General features: G+C 46.9%; 2 protein-coding genes across 5 annotated transcripts; one reads left to right on the top strand and one right to left on the bottom strand.

Moving 5' to 3' along the window:
- The first annotated feature begins 3,703 nt into the window (after window positions 1-3,703).
- Window positions 3,704-13,629, top strand: LOC144728871 (serum response factor-like). 4 transcript variants are annotated; one of them, XM_078608568.1, is made up of 8 exons: window positions 3,704-4,059; window positions 6,093-6,362; window positions 6,965-7,223; window positions 7,870-8,004; window positions 9,917-10,075; window positions 10,508-10,657; window positions 12,489-12,562; window positions 13,042-13,629. In XM_078608568.1, the coding sequence occupies exons 1-8, from the start codon at window positions 3,847-3,849 to the stop codon at window positions 13,111-13,113; spliced, it is 1,332 nt and encodes a 443-aa protein (XP_078464694.1). In that variant the 5' UTR covers window positions 3,704-3,846; the 3' UTR covers window positions 13,114-13,629. The 4 variants fall into 4 exon arrangements, with proteins under 4 accessions (XP_078464694.1, XP_078464695.1, XP_078464697.1 ...); XM_078608569.1 differs by having other exon boundaries at window positions 7,888-8,004; XM_078608571.1 differs by lacking the exon at window positions 9,917-10,075.
- A 631-nt stretch (window positions 13,630-14,260) lies between these two features.
- DNPH1 (2'-deoxynucleoside 5'-phosphate N-hydrolase 1) lies at window positions 14,261-18,604 on the bottom strand. Its single transcript, XM_078608573.1, has 4 exons — window positions 18,396-18,604; window positions 16,631-16,696; window positions 15,922-16,032; window positions 14,261-14,737 (listed from the first exon to the last, which is right to left on the bottom strand). The coding sequence occupies exons 1-4, from the start codon at window positions 18,535-18,537 to the stop codon at window positions 14,604-14,606; spliced, it is 453 nt and encodes a 150-aa protein (XP_078464699.1). The 5' UTR covers window positions 18,538-18,604; the 3' UTR covers window positions 14,261-14,603.
- Window positions 18,605-19,905: the final 1,301 nt, after the last annotated feature.

The following is a 19,905-nucleotide window of genomic DNA, read 5'->3' on the forward strand; positions in this document are numbered from 1 at the left end:
CCCCCCCCCAGGTGCGTGACGTTATTTATGGACGGCCCCTTACGATGGTAAGAAAAATGTTGCTTTCATCGTTGCGGGACTGGAGAAGGGAGGTGTGAGGAGTGGTATAGGATCACGTCGAGGAGGAGGAGCTGGATAAGGTGGAGGTGGAGACTGTGGGCCACTGTCACTCTCAGAAGCATCGGCAGCAACATCAGCTGCATCCGTTTCAAGTTTCATTTCTTGAGTCGGGCGGTGTGCGCGCCACCTCGTGTCCATCACTGCCTCTACAACTGCACCATGAAACCCATCTCGTATTCCCAGGTCAAAGGCGATTCCGTGGTCTTTTCAACTTTGATCAGCATGAGACCATGATCAATCCACGGCTGGATGACCCTTAACCCAAACCTTAACCCCGAAGCCCTGGCTCAGTAACAGAGCTCCAAAAATGTCCCTCAATCGGAGAAAAGATACACTTAGCCCTGGTGCGGCATCGATCTCTGCCGAGATGGGGAAACTCGTCGACCTTTCACGCCACCCCAAGCCCGATTGCCGCATCCAGCGAACCCGCTCTTCTGTGCTGCTTCCAACGCACTCGTGGTTCACACTTGCCTCATAAATGCCCAAGTGCCCTGCTTCACAAAACCTATTTGATACGGCGTGGGGGCGCCACGGTGGCGAGATGTTTATTACCTCTCCTGGTGTACAGGGAGTCGTGGGTTTGATCGCAACTCCTTGACGCCTGTTGTATATTGGGAGTTTGAATGTTCTCCCCGTGATCTCTTGGATTTGTCTCCGGGTCCTTCGATTTTCCCCTCCACATTTAGAATCAGCGTGCGTTTAGAGTATTTGGCTGCTATATATGTCCACGTGATAAGCCACTTCGTTCAGCTATCATTTGTGGCCAAGTGGTTTCGGACAAAGAGCTGTATTGCTCAGTGGGCCTTACCTGGTAAAATATAAAAGATGTTTAGTTTCGTAGTCGTTAGTTGTACAATGTTAAGGAACTGGAACAACAACTGAGAGATGTGCAAAGAAGCATGTGTAGATGCATGCTTGGAATTCGCATGAAAGACGGAACAAAAATTACCCGCAAAAATGTCCTCAAAAATGTATTAGCCACCTGTATTATTGTCAGAAATGCTAAAGCATTTCCTTATTCTTTTTGTATGTACCCAATGGGTGTTTGTTTACCTATGCCAAAATATAAACCAAACCAAATATCCCTGCTCCCAGCTATCGCGTGAGCGTCATTGATCACGTTTCCTGCATAGGCATTAAGAAGTCGTCTTCTTGTTTTGCGAGTAAGGTGCCTATCAATGGTAAACCTTGAAGCGGGGTTTGTGGTTTGATCCTGACACAGGCGAAGGTTGAGGTGGGAGTGGAGGTGGAAGCGGTTCAGATCGAGCAGCCGCCTGGTGTGGTAAACACCACCCGGCCTCGTGAGGGGTATTTAGTTTCTCTTTCCAATAAATCAAATGAGGACATTATTTGGTGATGTTGCTGCGTCGGAAGTGGAGGCCAAAGCACGAATCACAAAGCAACTTCAACACATTCGTAATAGAGGTTTTTGGGTTAGATCGCGTTAAAAATATTATCCATCAGAGTTTTTTGTGGGGTTTCGCCCCCCCCCAAAAAACTTATATTATGGTCGCGAAACCCTAAGTGTTAAACCAACGTCAACACGTCCGTGGCCTTAAAATAATAAAATATAATCGGTGACGTTTCGGGCAATGAAGTGCCATCAGCCGAAACGTCGCCTGGTGTATATTTATTTTATTCCCCTTTTAAGGCCACGCACAGTATTTATAGACGAGTGGAATTGAGCTGTGAAATAATACTATAATACTAGTAGGAACTTTCTGGTTACACCAGCCCACAGGGGATTATTGTGTCCGTCGTGCAGAGAGGGGCTGGGTGGGGAGGGAGGGGCTGGGTGGGGAGGGAGGGGCTGGGTGGGGAGGGGAGGGTGGGGAGGGGCTGGGTGGGGAGGTTGGGGAGAGGCTGGGTGGGGAGGGAGGGGCTGGGTGGGGCTGGGTGGGGAGGGGCTGGTCACCCCGTGGTGCCCTTATAAAACTCAACGTTTAACCTACTCACGCCGGCTTGTGCCCGCCCTCACAGTCGGGCATATTTGCGGAATACACCACGCCGCCGTTGACCCTGGCCATTGACCGAGCAACCCAACGTTCCTACCAGCTCCCTCCGCAGGAATGTGTTATCGTTGAATAAGTTCGGTATAAATGAATGGAACGGTTCACGGCTTTGTGTCCAGGCGATGGCGTTGACCGGGGGGACAGCAGAGAGCGCTGCCCACCAGCTGAGACGAGTTTCCTCTGAAGGGGTTACCGAGCCCCCCTTAACCAGGGGGTTCAACCCCCCCACTCAGTAAAACCGCTTCACCAGGGGGGGTTCCGTATCGCCTCGATCGGCGGTTGAGGTCCCCATCTGTGCTTCTTCTCAACGGGGTTTGTGGATCCCCTTTAGCAGGGGGAGGGAGGTGGGGTCCAGATCTGTCAACCCAATACGGCTTACCCATATTCGTGTGCAGGGAAATTTATATTCTTGGTTCTTTCGGTAAAGTCACGTCGAAAGGAAATAATAAAATCAAATGTTATTATCTTTTATTATTTTTATAATAAAATTATATTTGATTATTTCCCTTCGACGTGACTTTACCGAAAGAACCAATAATATGAATCCCTGCAGTCACGAAAGCTTTAAATCGAAATTCATGGAAATTGAGTTTAAAATAAAAATAATAATGTTATCTATTTGTTTGTGTTTCTCCCCTGCGATGGGACTTCGTAGAATGAACGTTGAGATGTATAAGGTGCACGGTGGTGACCAATAAGCTCTGAATCGGTCTGTAATAAGATAGGGCACTGACAAGGGGTTGTCAGGTATGGGGTCCCCTTCTCCCCTTCTTGTGTTTCTCTTTACCGGGATCCCCTCGAAAACTTGCCGGGGTCCATGCCACCAGGGCCCCCCCCCCCACCCTGCACGGGGTCCATGCCACCAGGGCCCCCCCCCCCAACCCTGGACGGGGTTCCCCCCAGCAACCAGCACCCGGGACCCCGTGGTCCCCATGGTAACCGCGCGCGAGAATGGGCGTGGCACGCGCGCACCCTCCCTATATGGGCCCTGATGTCCCTTAAAAGGAAACCCCGTGCCTTTATATGGTGGAAGGGCGGAGTGCGCTGAACGATCCCTCCGCGTAAGCCACCTTCCTGTTTTTTCTCGCGCGAAATTCTCCGTCGATGTCGCCCTCCTCCGACGCTGTCTAACCCCCCCACACCAGCCGAAGCCGAGCCGCGATGCCGTCCCGCCTGAACGCGGGACGGCGGGCGGCTTCCGAGCGCGAACTATTTTCAGCGGCTCAAGAATACAGCGTAGGGGGGTGGTTGGGGGGTGGTGAGGCGTCCTTTCTGAGACGCGAGGAAATCGCTTCGAAGTGAACCCGGGGTCCAGGAACCACACAACGAGGAACCCCCAGACACACAGGGACCCCTCTCAGCAAGGGACCCCGATCAATCGGGGACCCCGAGACACAGGGGGACACCCAAGGACCCCGCTCAACTAGGTACCCAGCTCAACCAGGTACCCTGAGGCGCAGGGCATCTCAGCTCAACCAGGGGCCCGCGATACCCTGGGGACCCCCTTCAACCAGGGGCCCGAGACTGCGAACCCCAGGGACTTTGCTCAGCAGGGACCCCCACCCCCACGACTCGGAAGACCCCAAGGGACACCCAAGACCCGAGAACACTCGGCGACCACCTCGCCGAAACCAGTCGAGAGCCCGAGGCCCAGCGAGGGTAAATCAAGAGGGGGTGTCCCCGAAACGTCGGGGACCAGGAGGAGGAGGGTGCGATGCAGGGCGGCGTGGACCAGGACATGTCCGCAGACAGCGACGCGGAGAGCGAGGGCGGCGGGGTCGTGGCGGGGTCGAGCCAGGCGGGAGAGGTCGCCCTCAAGCCGGGCAAGAAGACCCGCGGGCGGGTGAAGATCAAGATGGCATTCATAGACAACAAGCTCAGGCGATACACCACGTTCAGCAAGCGTAAGACGGGCATCATGAAGAAGGTAAGGGGTACTGGCAGCTCACCAGAGACACCCACCCTGTCGTGCAGCACCATACAGTACACACAGAGAACGTGCACACAAGGCATGAGGATAACAGCGAACAGAATACAGTGCACAAGGCATAGGACACAACAGTACACAGCAGTACACACGCCGTATGACACAGCCTACAGTACACAATTCATTACACAAGGCGTATGAAACAGCGTACAGTGCAACAGTACGGAAGCCATAGGACGCAACGTACAGTACATATACCGGAGTACACAAGCCACAGGACACGGCACCAAAGACTGTAATTGATGCACAGGACACAACGCACCTAACGCTCTTCACAAGACACACGACACCAAAGACTGTAATTAATGTACAGGACACAACGCACCTAACGCTCTTCACAAGACACAGGACACGACACCAAAGACTGTAATTGATGCACAGGACACAACGCACCTAACGCTCTTCACAAGACACAGGACACGACACCAAAGACTGTAATTGATGCACAGGACACAACGCACCTAACGCTCTTCACAAGACACAGGACACGACACCAAAGACTGTAATTGATGCACAGGACACAACGCACCTAACGCTCTTCACAAGACACAGGACACGACACCAAAGACTGTAATTGATGCACAGGACACGACGCACCTAACGCTCTTCACAAGACACAGGACACGACACCAAAGACTGTAATTGATGCACAGGACACAACGCACCTAACGCTCTTCACAAGCCACAGGACACGGCACCAAAGACTGTAATTGATGCACAGGACACGACGCACCTAACGCTCTTCACAAGACACAGGACACGACACCAAAGACTGTAATTGATGCACAGGACACAACGCACCTAACGCTCTTCACAAGACACAGGACACGACACCAAAGATTGTAATTGATGCACAGGACACAACGCACCTAACGCTCTTCACAAGACACAGGACACGACACCAAAGACTGTAATTGATGCACAGGACACAACGCACCTAACGCTCTTCACAAGACACAGGACACGACAACAAAGACTGTAATTGATGCAAAGGACACAACGCACCTAACGCTCTTCACAAGACACAGGACACGGCACCAAAGACTGTAATTGATGCACAGGACACAACGCACCTAACGATCTTCACAAGCCACAGGACACGACACCAAAGACTGTAATTGATGCACAGGACACAACGTACCTAACGCTCTTCACAAGCCACAGGACACGACACCAAAGACTGTAATTGATGCACAGGACACAACGCACCTAACGCTCTTCACAAGACACAGGACACGACACCAAAGACTGTAATTGATGCACAGGACACAACGCACCTAACGCTCTTCACAAGACACAGGACACGGCACCAAAGACTGTAATTGATGCACAGGACACAACGCACCTAACGATCTTCACAAGCCACAGGACACGACACCAAAGACTGTAATTGATGCACAGGACACAACGCACCTAACGATCTTCACAAGCCACAGGACACGACACCAAAGACTGTAATTGATGCACAGGACACAACGCACCTAACGCTCTTCACAAGCCACAGGACACGACACCAAAGACTGTAATTGATGCACAGGACACAACGCACCTAACGCTCTTCACAAGACACAGGATACGGCACACACAGTACCCAATACAGTACGCGAGACACAGTACACACAGATCGACGCCGCACACAACAAACGCACAGCACAGCGCAAGACATAAATCAGAAGAACACGTACACAAGTGCACGTCGCAAAAAACAACACGCCACTCGGGCGCACATATTTTGTGTCAACATATCATGCCGATACAGTGCTGCTTGCCCGGTGATCAATGGCAATGTTACACATTTGTCGGTGTGTTCCCCACAGACGCGCACCTACTGACGGAAGGAATGTTCTTAGCTCGTGGCCCTAGTGGCATTACAGAGTGAAATAATAATCAAGGTTGTCTTTTAAATAGTTTTAAGCCGTGCGGCGTTTCTTGTGTATCCTCGCTCCCCCCCACCCACGTCCTGCCCCCCTAAGGCATACGAGCTGTCAACTCTGACAGGCACGCAGGTGCTGCTGTTGGTGGCAAGTGAGACGGGACACGTGTACACGTTTGCCACGCGTAAGCTGCAGCCCATGATAACCAGTGAGAGTGGCAAGGCGCTCATCCAGACCTGCCTCAACTCGCCCGACTCGCCACCAAGGACTGACTCTGGTACCCAACAGCGCATGAGTGCCACGGGCTTTGAGGAGACCGAACTGATCTACCAGGTGGCAGACGGGGAAACTTCCTCGTCTGACGTCAAGGTAAACCCACCGACCGTCACTCGCAGAATATTTAACATTGCAGCGTTGCGAACATTTTTTTCTTGTTGTGTTCTGTGTTAGAAATCGAGAGTGAGCTCAGAAAATGTGGAGATAAATGCTGGGTGCTCCCTCTATCATTTGTGTACGCGCGCGCGCTTCTTTAAAATCATAGTTGAACAAATTATTTGGTGATGCTGCTACGTTGCCAGTGCATCACTGACACCGTAGCGGCAGCATCACCAACAAAAATGTAATACTCTTTGGTTCTTTCGGTAAAGTCACGTAAGTATAAAATAAAATAAATCACGACGTTTTGGGGCGCAACACAAGCGTCCATCATCAGCTTTCTCACGTGACTTTACCGAAACAACCAAAGAGTATGGATTCCTGCAGTTACGAAAGCTTCAAATCAAGATTACAAATGTAATAGACAATGTTTCGGGCGATAATCTTATAGTTCAACGAAAAAATCCCATTGCCCAAAATGTTACGTATTTTATTTGAAAGGCATCGTTATTGGCAAAGTGTTGACGTTTTTACATTTTATTTATATCATAGCTGGGACACTTTGTCCATTTCACGATGATGCTTGCGCGTTCCAGCACGAAACCACGGCCAAGCCCTCCCTGGTAACCATCTCGAACATCCCGGGAGCGGTGACCAGCGGGCAGTCGGCAGGGGGGGCCGCCACCAGCGTGCAGTTTGGAAGCAGCACTGCCTTCCCCATCACCAGCTACATGGCGCCTGTGCTCGGCACCCATACCAGCAGCAGTGCCAGCAGCAGCGGCACCAGCAAAGGAGGCAACCAAGGAGTTTGCCAGAGCTCCAGTGTGCTACCCAATGCCATCACGCTCATGCCCGGTCAGCATTTGCCTCGAGTCGGTCTGTCCACCTGCATCTTTATGCCTTTCAGTGCCTCGCCACCAATAGCAGCTCCAGGGCTTTGGAGAGGGATGAAAGCCCTCGCCTATATCCCAATGTGTCGTGATGTATAGGAGTAGATTAAGTATGGCTAAAGGTTTGCCTGATAAAGTGCAAGCGATGCAGCTGTTCTAACCCTCCGCAGTACAACTATGCCACCCCATTTTGGCTTCAAGATGCCATGCTGGAACTTAAAGGGGCTGTAACCTCACTTGTGCATGCACGTTTCTGTTCATGTCACGATTGCCGCTTGTTGTAGAGATTCGCGACTCGAGCCCAGCGGCCGCCCCTGGTTAATACTGCACGTGCACTCGGCAAAAAATGTGCTCCCACTGTTTCACAGTGGACGTTAAAGAGGCTTTGATGGTATTCGAAAAAGAGTAGGCCACGTGTGTCAGCTTCACGGTCCAAATTTCTTCAATTATTTGGCACATTACCTAACCATCTAGCAACATCACCCTACCATCTGTGAAATTACTGCAGACTATAATCGAATGTGAAACATAGCGCCGTTCGTGATAGACAATCACTATAAGCATGGCGCAGATACAAAATGTACTAATTATTGGATTTGATATATTTGTAGGTACTATCTTGCCTCCAGGAACACCAATCGGATCCCTCTCACAGCAGCTGACCCTTCCTGGGCCTCCATCGTGTGGCGGACAGCACACTGTATTCCGATTTCCAGGCTCCTCTGCAGGACAAATTCTTTCCATAGGTTTGCTTTGCCTTCACACTATTCCCCCTCCCTCGTGGATGACCATAGGCTGCGTGCTTCAGTGCAATAGCTATACAATGATACATTTTGAGTTGTTTATCTTTTCACTTAACCATGTTAATACATGGGTGTCAATTGGAGGAAAAATGTACCACACATTGAAGATTAAAAAAAATAATTCCCTACAATTGTCACCAGGCTTGTGTAAACTGGACTTTCACATGAATAAAAACCAGTTACCTTCTACAGCTCAGGCTCCAGGCAACTCGACCACTTCCCTTCCCCTCTCTGCTGTCAGATCTCTCCTCAAAAGTTTCCTCTTCAATGCCATGTCTTCGGGCCCCATAAAATGCTTCCATTCTCCTTCCCTTGCTCGGTCCCTCCTGTTCTCTCATGCCCCACCGTGTTGTGAGACGTGTATTGCATTGTGGGCGTATCGCATGTACAACCCTAATGAAACACCATTATTTTGTAAGCTAATCGTGCAAAGTATAGAAAGTCTCCAAAGAACCATGAAGGTTTAACACGTAGGCTTTCGCGACCAATATTATTCATAATCAACGTTTTTGGGTTTAGATCGCGTTATTTATAAATGTGTCGTAACCCTCCACCACCCGACACGGCCAATCAGTAAAAAAGTGTCACGTTGACAAAAGACAAATAGTTCACTGCTTTAGCCCACCGGTGTGTTGAAGCGTGAAACCACAACATTTACAATTTGAGTACGACGTTTCGCTGGTAATTCATCACCCAGCTCAGAAATCCTCTCTTATCAAGACGCTCATACATCGGGCTAAAACAGTGTCAGATGGTGAAAGTCTAGTGAGAGAGATTAAACATGTTAAAGAAGCACTAAGACAGAATGGCTACAATAATGCTCAAATTAACAGAGCACTAAATGCCAAATCACAATCGCAAAGCAACACTGCTGAAAGCGATCAGATTATTAAAATAATAAAAATACCATTTATCTCAGGAGTAACTGACAAATTAGCCCGTGTTTTGCAAAAGCAAAACATTACAGTAAGATTTGGTACAGTACACAAAATTCAACAACTAGTAACGTGCACTAAAGACGAATTACCTAAATTATCAACAGAAGGTGTATATCGGATTAATTGTGTATGTGGCAGATGCTATATTGGACAGACAGGGCGTAACGTTAGTGTAAGACTAAAAGAACACCAGAGAAATATTAAACTATCGCAAACACAACTGGCGGCAGTGGCAGAACATGCATGCCAACAGGGACACTGAATTGATTTTGACAACGTTGAAGTGTTGTGTAAAACTAGTTACTACTGGCAAAGACTAATTAGAGAATCCATTGAAATTGAGAGAAACAGAAATAACTTTAATCGCTCAGACAGCTACAGGCTTAGTGCGGCCTGGAAGCGTATTATTAAATAAGATACATTACAATTCCTTATAAACAAACACTAACTGATTACTAATGTAGCATAATCACAATAGAACACATTCCAAATGATTACTAATCTACAACTCGCATCGTAACAATAGTCTGATTACTAATCAAGTCTGATGAGTTAATGATGACGTCACCCTGCTGCTGCTCTATATAAGAACGGGAGACACAGCAGAGCCTCACCATTCTGGCGAATTGCCCGATGATGTTGGATGCAATTACCAGCGAAACGTCGTACTCAAATTGTAAATGTTGTGGTTTCACGCTTCAACACACCGGTGGGCTAAAGCAGTGAACTATTTGTCTTTTGTCAACCATGAAGGTGCCGAGTGCCAAAGTGAAGTATACCCCGAGATGCCACGTAGGTGTAGTGTGTTGCACTGTAATGCGGTGACATGCTTGTGCCTCGAGATGCCATGTGTTAGGGTGAACTGTGTTGTGCTGGGTGACGACGTGCTTTTAAAGTGATTGGTTTTACTCCTCCAGAGACAAATGGAGTTGCCCAGCAGATGCCGCTGCAGGCCATTCAGATCCAGCCGGGTCATGTGACCCTTCAGCCAACCAATGGACATGTCAATCTCCAGCCAACCAGTCAGACAGCAGCATCGAGCAGCACCTTCACTGTTGTGGAGTCTCCGCCCACAGGTGTGTAGCAGGGAGCATGGGGAGACCTCGTCCGCTCTCTTATTCTGTCATGGCTGAAAAGGACTTTGCTACATTTCGTCTACAGTCGTGTGTGTTGGCATCGCAATCGAAAAAAGTGTGCCACCATAAAGAACTTGCACAATATTGTACAACTTCGAATTGCGGTGTCAAGAATATTACCCAAACTCAATGCGATGCAGCATCGGCAGTGATGCGCAAGGACAAATAAAACACATTTTGTCAATGGCAGGGCCGTTATCCATAACGTTGCCTATCATAAGTATATACTTTCCTTGAGAGCAAGATTTATTAAGAATACAGTATATTATTCTTGCTTTGTTAATATTTTCTTGAAAACGGAATCTAAAATGTGATTCAAAGAAGAGCGTCGCTCATTGCCTGCCCCCCCCCCCGCGGTCGTCACTGTTTTAGTGTCCATGGCAACCCTGGTCCCTACAACGTGTGCCACGACGGTCGGAGGCCACGTGATGTATCCCCACGGCGTGATGTACGCCACATCTTCCGAAGGGCTCACCCTTCTCAACGCGTTCAACGCGCACTCCGCTGGCACGCACGAGCAAGGTACCCCACCATTAAATTTCGATTTAAAGCTTTCGTGACTGCAGGGATTCATCTTCTTGGTTCTTTCGGTAAAGTCACGTAGAAGGGAAATAATAAAATAATAAAAATTAAACATCTTCTTGGTTCTTTCGGTAAAGTCACGTAGAAGGGAAATAATAAAATAATAAAAATTAAACATCTTCTTGGTTCTTTCGGTAAAGTCACGTAGAAGGGAAAATAATAAAATAATAAAAATACAATCTAATAAAATTATTCTCACGAAGTTTCGGCCACAACGCAAGCAGCCGTCCTCAGGTGAAGAACAGGTCTGTCGGGAAGACAGCGACAGACCTGTTCTTCACCTGAGGACGGCTGCTTGCGTTGTGGCCGAAACGTCGTGAGAATTATTTTATGTTTTATTTTTATTATTTCCCTTCTACGTGACTTTACCGAAAGAACCAAGAAGATGAATCCCTGCAGTCACAATAGCTTTAAATCGAAATTTAAAAATAAAACATAATAAAATAAAATTCTCACGACGTTTCGGCCACAACGCAAGCAGCCGTCCTCAGGTGAAGAACAGGTCTGTCGGGAAGACAGCGTCCGAATGAGCACCCCACACTTGAACACGGTTCCTCCCGGCAGGCGCTGCACAAGCATGCACGGCTGTGTCCTGGCAACACACCTGAAGGGAGCCTTAACAATATTCAGAATCCACTTCGTAGCCAAGTGCACATTGTCATACTCATTATATCTGCATTTTGATTTAGTTGAAACGCCGTGGTAAATCTGGACGTTTGATATGACGTAACTGATGAAATATTGTCAGTTTCTGAGTTTCTGCAGGTGAAGGATTGTGATTGGAACTGGTCGGGACCCACCTTATACTACCAATGGCAAAGTAAAACGCTCCTAGTTTTCCTAATATATATTATAACAGGAATACAATGTTTACTTCAATGGTGCTCATTCCAATTACAGTGTGGGTCCAAGAAGCCAGGTTGGCTTGGTGTGCCCACGTCTCGTTTTTAAACTAATGCATCCACTGTTGCTTTCGTCCTAATGCAAGAGCATTTAATCGTTTTACAACAGAAAAGTGATATACAGTATACGGGTGTCATTTTACATATAAAAGAATATCGGTTTTCCACGTTCTAGGGTTGTTTGTGCTGCATTTAGTTTGCATTGAAATGTATCTAACCTTAACATACATATAGTCACTAACCTTCTTGGATCTTGAAAGCTGTTGAATGAACATCTTTTGTAACGACCATGCCCACATAATCGGACCAGTGAAAACCATTTGTGTACACAGGCCCTCGCAGTCATCCACGGTGCTTAAATCGTCAACTGTGCGCGACTCATCTTCTTGGTTCTTTTGGTAAAGTCACGTAGAAGGGAAATAATAAAATAATAAAAATAAAACGTTATAAAATACAATTCTCACGACGTTTCGGCCACAACGCAAGCAGCCGTCCTCAGGTGAAGAACAGGTCTGTCGGAAAGACAGCGTCTAAATGAACACCACCAAGCTTGGCAGCGTATATTTAAGCTGGGTTAGAGGAAGGGCGCCTTGACAAAGGAATTTGCATATCAACAGAGGAATTTAGGATATTTATGGAAAATGCAGATATGGGATTAGTCACTACTTGTGGAATGCGTAGGTCACTACTTGTGGAATGCGTAGGTGGGGGGGGTTTCAAAGTCATTATGCCCGTGCATTATGTAGGTTTAGCAGCACGACTCCTCTGTATGTTCAATTATCAGGTGATGTGTGCTGTATTGGGCTTGCGTTGCGGTGTGCTAGAGCATGCTAAGGTGTTGCGTGTCGATGCTGCTGTCTGTGGGACAGGCATTCCTCAAGTGGTGCTCACCAGCTCTGGGACAGCACTGCAGATCCCAGTAAACTCTTTGCAATTCCAACAGGTAAAATTGCATTGTACCGATGAGGGAACACTGCTACTGCTACTTTCTATTCACCTTGAGAATTACGTGGTTTATTTTATTCGTAGACTGCTTTTTACTAAAATGACATTGGCATTGTCGTATACGTGTGCTTATATGAAAGTGTTTTTTGTGCGTGTACACGCATTATTGAGGAGTGGCATTGTAGCGATCGGTGCACTGCGCTACAAACCTCGTGACCGGTGTTCGATTGCCGTTCACAGCAAACACCAGTGACGATTATCTAAACTGGTCCTGGGCCTCTCCTAGGTCGACTCGGCTTCAAATCAGTATCTGGTGCAGTGTAAATATTGCCACTGGGGAGGCAAAGGCGACCAGGTGTGGTGCTGGCTACCCACCTCCTCGTATGCCCTTCGTAATTGCTACTCGCTAATAGTGCTTGCCCCAACAGTCTGTTTAGGCTAAATCGGGGGACCTTTGTCTTTATGCACTCTGTCCAGCTGTCAACTCTCAGCCAATCACAAACATCGTCATCACCAAGCCCAGCCGAAGGGAAGTCCAGTGGAGAATGACTGGAACATGGAGACGTTGGACGACTCCAGCCAGACCTACGTGCCATACCCGAGGTTTCCGTCGCCTGTGAGCACATGACTCGGCACTTGAATGGCGGGTAGCAACTGTCTGGAAAGGCTGCAGGCAGTGGTGACCCAATACATTCTTCAGGTGCTGCTGTCGGAATGACTTTCAAGAGATGAACATTGGCGTTTACCTGTTCTCCCACTTTGGTAGATGCTTAGCGATGACCGTTTGTGTTTTTGTGCACTCTTTTCACTGTACCCTTTACAAAAAAAATGCTTTTGTATGACCTGACATTTAAAACATTCATAGGATATTTTTGTTTTAATATATGTATATATGCACACAATGTAGATATTGTACAAGTAAGATTACATTGCATGCTACAACCATGGACACGATTATGCTACAAACATGGCACATGACTGCATGCAATGCTATCGTTGTGCAAACCTCATTGACTACCTGGAATAATGTGTGTACATTTTTTTTATAATAAAGATCATCTGCAAGTCGTGGTGAACAATGGGAAATGCTGGGATCTTCATACAGACGTCTACTCCAATGAGCACGTTTGGCCACGAAAGGTGCAAAATAACATACCTACTCCAGCTAAGATTGCATGAAAGACGCCGCTCACTAGTAATGAACAGCAATTTAAATATTTAGGTGCAGGACATTTGGCAATATTGATAGCGTTTTCAGTAGCCAAGTGTATTTCAGATATTCTACTGTTGAAAGTGTTGAGGGCATCGAGTAAGGAAATATTGGTTGTAATTATGACAGCTAAAGACCCACTCTGCCTTTTGTGGAGATCAGATGTGGGTTTTTTTGGCAGCAATGCCAAGACATTTTCAAGATCAACTGTAAAATGATCAAGAAAGGAAACACTTCCACCTTACGGACCAGGCAAGGGCTGTGGAACTTAATTACTGTGAAAATAGGTAATGAAGGGAGCCATGTGTTTGCTATGGCGTTGTGTGGCAGTGAGAAAATGTGAGGATTAGTGCAGGTTGGACGTTTCAAGGAAGGATTGTGTGAAGAAGTGAGGATAAAGTGAGGATGAGGGGTGTAAAATTTATGAAATCATTGAGTGCGGATAATGTAAGGTCAATACATAAAACAATTGAGCTCAAACAGCAGTGTATTCAAAAAATGTTTTAATTGTAATTATTGAATTGTTGCGAGTGTCAGTCAAGTTTACCCATCGCAACTAAAGTGTGTAATTGCAACAAGATTATAGAAATCATTGGACCAACTGTGAACTAGAACCAAGAGTGGTGCTCACTATTTCCACTGCACAACAGCAGATGCGTGAGAAGAAAACTCCATTGTGACCTTCAACCAGTGATCATACGTTAATCGTCGCTAATTTTGGAATATTTTACAACCGTAAAAATCATACAAACCATAGATTGTCTTAATGTGTACATATTCAATGAAAAAAAAGTGAGGCCACAGTAGGACACCCGGGGGCTCCGTTATGCTAAGGTAGAGTAGTGGGCTGTTGTAGGGTGTTTAAAAACTGTGTGATAATATCACACGCTTCTTTCTCCTCCGAATAATCTTTCACCTGCACGCCTTCATTTTCCTGTGTCCCTCGGATCATGGCTGACAATGCTGCAATAAGACAATAACACTGGTCACCCACAAACCAAAGGAAATACACAGCCACCTTTTTTGAAAGTGGGTCAATCGTGCTCAACACCGCAAAGGATGGTTAACAGTTCTACACATTTACAATGTGATGACGGGTGGATCATGAGAGGTGGTGCTGATTTGGGGAGGCCTTCATCCCGCAGTCGATTGGCCATGGCTGATGATGACATTTGCAATTACATTTGGTGTTAATATTACATGTGCAGCTAGTTCACAAATAAGAAGCAAAGTGCACAATTATTTTTTTATGTAGAGCTAGAAAACACGTTTCTGTCTTATCAACAGTGGTTTGCTTAGAATTGTACAGCATCTGTATGCATTGCATAAAGTTGAATTTTGTCGGCATTTACATGAGTAAATGTCGTCCACAGTCCAATTCAGGCTCATTATAACCAAAATCCAAGTACCCATCGCATTGCGATGTTTATAACCTAACAAGACCTTTAAGCCAAGCCTAAAAAAAAACCGTGCCTGAAGCTGCTAATGGAACTGGGGAGGGGGAGGAGCCGATTGATAGGGGGATGGGGCCAACGTATGCAATGAATGAGGTATTCATTGCATATGAATCCATCCATAGGATGGGCTGTCAAAATTTACTCAGGTCATGTTTGTCGTGCAGAGCTAACTTGCCAGACACCACGAACTAATCACGTGGTGATTGTCAAGCGAGTTGCTGATGGGTATGAGTGGTGAGACGGGTGAGTATTGACGCAAGCCAAGCAAAACTAGTGCCGTTGGAATTAAGTGTTTAAATGGGCTACCTCCCAACATCACATCAGTAGATGATGAGAAATAGCCACGGTAACAATAACAGTGCAGGCCACAAAACCAATTGGTTTCAAACACGTAGAAATGTGTTTAGAGCACTCGGTCTTAGTGCATAAGCTACCTCCCAATGCGCAGAATGCAGAGTAAACGACAAATATGAGGAAAGCAACGGAGGTGCATGTAACGACTATGGCACAAAGCTTATACGAGTAAAATGTTCAGCAATGGATGCTAAATTTAGCCGGGGGCAATTATGTGCAAGGGATAATGATGGAGGCATGGCATCAATATACAAGAGGCGACCTGTGAGATAGGCCTTGAACGGGGGAAGAGCCGATGCCTCGTTGAATAGTTAAAGCAAACATCGGATGTCTTACCCCACCCGGAAGATGGTCGGAACAAGCAAAGAATGTTCTTCTTCATGGCGACAGCGCGGCCAATCTCGTACCCAACTCCAAGGGATGGCTGCGTCACTTCTGCAACAACAACTTCAACCACCACACGATCACGCAAGCATCAGTCACCGATTCTGCGGATATCGTGGGATGAATCCTATTGCGAAGTGCAGTAAAGCGATAAGGGATTCCGTCCAGATTTTTCAGATTAATCCAATACAAATCCAATCTGAAATTTCGCACGATCTCAGTTTTTACTTGTGCTCATACGACATCACGTGTGCGCATTTCCTGCCAAAGGAGATGTGACATGCCTTGAGGCGACGTCACTATCGTTAGCGGGAAAACGTATTTTACAAAAGCACGTTACTGGTCTGAAATTCTAGACACAAAACTGTCCTTAAAAATTCAAAATCTTACGTTAATTAACCCATCTTTCCTATGCAAATAATGTAGAAACCGTATAAACATATTGCAACAACAAAAACAACGATGGGAGTTGACGTTGGTGGTGCCGTCGTTATCTTCGAGAAAACGTCAGAACCGGGGGAACCGATGTTTGTCGTCTTGAACGAGGCGTTTACTCTGGACGTCCAGGCTGTTCTACTCTGTTCCACTCTGTTCATAGACGTTCTTTCGGAGCTAGGTGACATTACAGTCAACACGGCGCCACTGGCTCCATCCAGCTTACCGTCTGCTTGTTCAAGCCACTCCATGTCGCGCCTGTAGATGTAGGCTTCGTCCAGATTCGCCTCCCCTGCACATCAGCATCGTCACCAAGACACACGGTTTAGGACTGGACATATGTGGAGAAAATTAGATCTTCATAGCCCTTCGGATTTCTCCACGAAAAATAAAGATTCTGGTTCTGGATCATGGGACCTCCTTTGTCAGTACCAAAATATGAGAATAGGTTTTCCCCTTTTTTTCTGGCAACAAAACAGGTGTTGAGATTTTTCGATTTAAAGCTTTCGTGACTGTATGGATTCATATTCTTGGTTCTTTCGGTAAAGTCACGTAGAAGGAAAATAATAAAAATAAAAACAATTCTGTGAAAACCACAGCAAGAAAATTTTCTAATGTTATTGCTGTGGTTTTCACACCTGATGATAATTGCTTGTGTTGCAATCGAAACATCGTGAGAATTTTATTGTTTTATTTTTATTATTTCCGTTCTACGTGACTTTACCGAACGAACCAAGAATAGGTGTTGAGATGTTATAACACCAAACTGAAACCTTTTACAAGGAATCATGTCTGCATTAACCACAATACTTGTGGTCAGAATGCAAAAAAAATGTACTCTGATAATATATGCATTGTCTTTGAAACTGATTGGTCCACACCAGAGACAGCTTTCTTTTGAGCCTCGTCTCAAACAGTGTTCGACCAGAGGACGCCAAAAGGCGTACAGCACAATGACAAGCACTATCAGAGTAATGAGAGCCCGGGGTGGGCAGCTACATCATGAGACCTCTGGTCTAACACCGTCTGAGACTAGGCTCAAAAGAAAGCTGTCTCTTGTGTGGACCAATCAGTTTCAAAGACTGCATATATTATATTTCGATTTACAGCTTTCGTGACTGCAGGGATTCATCTTCTTGGTTCTTTCGGTAAAGTCACGTAGAAGGGAAGTAATAAAATAATAAAAATAAAACATAATAAAATAATGCAAATAAAATAATTGTATTATGTTTTATTTTTATTATTTTATTACTTCCCTTCTACGTGACTTTACCGAAAGAACCAAGAAGATGACTGCATATATTATCAGAGTATGTTTTTTGTTTGCATTCTGACCACAAGTATTGTGGTTAATGCAGACGTGATTCCTTGTAAAAGGTTTCAGTTTGGTGTTTTAACATCTCAACACCTGTTTTGTTGCCAGAAAAAAAAGGGGGAAACCTATTCTGATTTTGGCTTACACCAAAATGCACAAGCAAGACCAGGTGAGCGTGATTCTGGCCACTTGCAACAATGTACATTAGTTATCTCACACAACGGCTTATCCTGGTGAAATATTTTCAAATAAAATCCACTGCGAAGGATAACGGCACAGCAAATAACTACTGTAACAATTTAATTAGTTGACCGATTTCTTATACAATGGACCTAATACAAAAGACTAAAAACATGTCAACAACACTGCCAAAGCTCTGCGGGCCTCTACACGTTAAGGCGTGCTACGCTCGATGCAGCTCGCAAACGCTTCTTGATACATTCCACGGCGTGTAAGTTCACACGTAGAACCCAACACTTCACTGACTGAACACTTAAAAAGTGCGGTAGAGTACATTGGACTGACCGCCCGCCCTTCTCACAAAACGCAATGATGCACCAACAGCAGCCGCCGTTCGCCCACACAAAGTGGCGGCGGGCGCCTCGTGCCAGGCTAGATGCACCTCCCGAGTCCAAAGCGCCACCATCAAATCCACCGCGTCGCTCCGGCCTCTCACCGCTCGCCCCCAGCTCCTGGCAGCCGACGTGAGCCGTGAGCACGCGGCCGTGGCTCTGCAGGTGCCCGATGAGGGCCGCGTACAGCGCCGCGTCCCCTCGCCCGCCACGAACGCTGCCGCAGAAGTAGATGAGCGGCGCCATGGTGTGACGTCACCACGCGGGGGGACCCCCCCCCCGCCGCCTCCTGGTGTGACGTCACCACGCGGGGGGACTCCCCCCCCCCCTTTTGGTGTGACGTCATCATCCTGGGGGACTCCTCCCCCTCTGCCTCCTGGTGTGACGTCACCCCCCTCCGCCTCCTGGTCGGACGTCACCACGCAGAGGAACCCACCCCCGACTCTGGCGTGACGTCACCGCGCGGGGGATAACCGCCCCCTTTGAGCGTTACGTCACCACGCAGAGGACCCGACTTTGGCGTGACGTCACCGCGCGGTGGGGTAAACCCCCCCCCCGCTTTGAGCGTTACGTCACCACGCAGGGGACCCCCCCCCCTACTCTGGCGTGCCGTTACCTCGCGGGGGACACCCCCCCCCGCCACTGCCTCTGGTGTGACGTCATCGCGAGTGAAAGAATCCCGTGGAGTGACGCCATCCGCTCGCGGCCCGAGATGATGTACTTGCAAAAGAATCTGCAGATTACCTGCTGGATCTCATCTCTGTTTCAAAGAACAAATTTGACCTAAGGTCTACACTCATTTACCAGCTTAATATTCCCTATTGCCGTACATATACTGGAGGAAGGGCCTTTGCTATTGATGCCCCCAGGGTCTGGAATGCTGTTGCCAATAAATTGAAACTTGAGTCACTACCTATGAGATCTTCACTCAAAACTGCTCTAGAGGAGTTGTACACCCCTAGCTGCCAGTGCTATTCAGTGACCTAAAATAAAATGTTTCGCTCCGGATGATCGCTACAAAGTATGACCTGTGTTTTGATTTAGTGTGCTGATCTTAAAGGTGGAGTGACTCATGCAGCCAGCTATGGCTGCAGGGTTTTGGTAGTACATGTTGTTTATGCCATTTATTGTGAAAATTCTGTCACAGTTCCTATGATTGCTTTTTCATTGCTTTCATGGCTTTATTTTGGTGATTTCGAAAAGTGTATTGGTTTAGCCATGTTTGTTTGTTGTAGTACAGAGTTAGACTGATGGCCTTAATTTAAGCTGTCTTGTGGTTGTTGTTGTTTGACTTGCATCCCACTGGGATTTTTGCACACAGCGTTGGTGTACGGTGTTTTTTCTGCAATATTTTGCTGTCTTTTCTTGGATTTTCTGTTTGCACTTAGTCACATATTCACTTTAAGATGTTTTTTTGTTCATGTTTTTGTTTTTTGTTTGTTGCGGTTGCACCCGATTCAAGAGCTGAATGGCTCACAGGGCTATACCTAATAAATGAACTTGAACTTGAACTTGACGGAAACACGTGATGACGTCACAGCGTAGGCTTAATCTTGAAATTGCAATGCACTCCCCGAATGCCGGTGGTAGCTGATGGGATGTGTAAACAAAACA

This window comes from Lampetra planeri, chromosome 30, assembly GCF_965212315.1.
Source record: "Lampetra planeri chromosome 30, kcLamPlan1.2.h2, whole genome shotgun sequence".
NCBI lineage: Eukaryota > Metazoa > Chordata > Hyperoartia > Petromyzontiformes > Petromyzontidae > Lampetra > Lampetra planeri.

What these genes read in the sequence shown, in the direction of transcription:
- LOC144728871 (XM_078608568.1), top strand. Translation starts at nt 3,847, where the DNA reads ATGCAGGGCGGCGTGGACCAGGACATGTCCGCAGACAGCGACGCGGAG. An exon ending in CTTCCTCGTCTGACGTCAAG is followed by an intron (nt 6,363 to 6,964) that starts GTAAACCCACCG and finishes TGCGCGTTCCAG; the next exon opens with CACGAAACCACGGCCAAGCC. An exon ending in TGCCATCACGCTCATGCCCG is followed by an intron (nt 7,224 to 7,869) that starts GTCAGCATTTGC and finishes ATATATTTGTAG; the next exon opens with GTACTATCTTGCCTCCAGGA.
- DNPH1 (XM_078608573.1), bottom strand. Translation starts at nt 18,537, where the DNA reads ATGGCGCCGCTCATCTACTTCTGCGGCAGCGTTCGTGGCGGGCGAGGG. An exon ending in CCAGGAGCTGGGGGCGAGCG is followed by an intron (nt 16,697 to 18,395) that starts GTGAGAGGCCGG and finishes GCTGATGTGCAG; the next exon opens with GGGAGGCGAATCTGGACGAA. An exon ending in GTGGCTTGAACAAGCAGACG is followed by an intron (nt 16,033 to 16,630) that starts GTAAGCTGGATG and finishes TGGTGGTTGAAG; the next exon opens with TTGTTGTTGCAGAAGTGACG.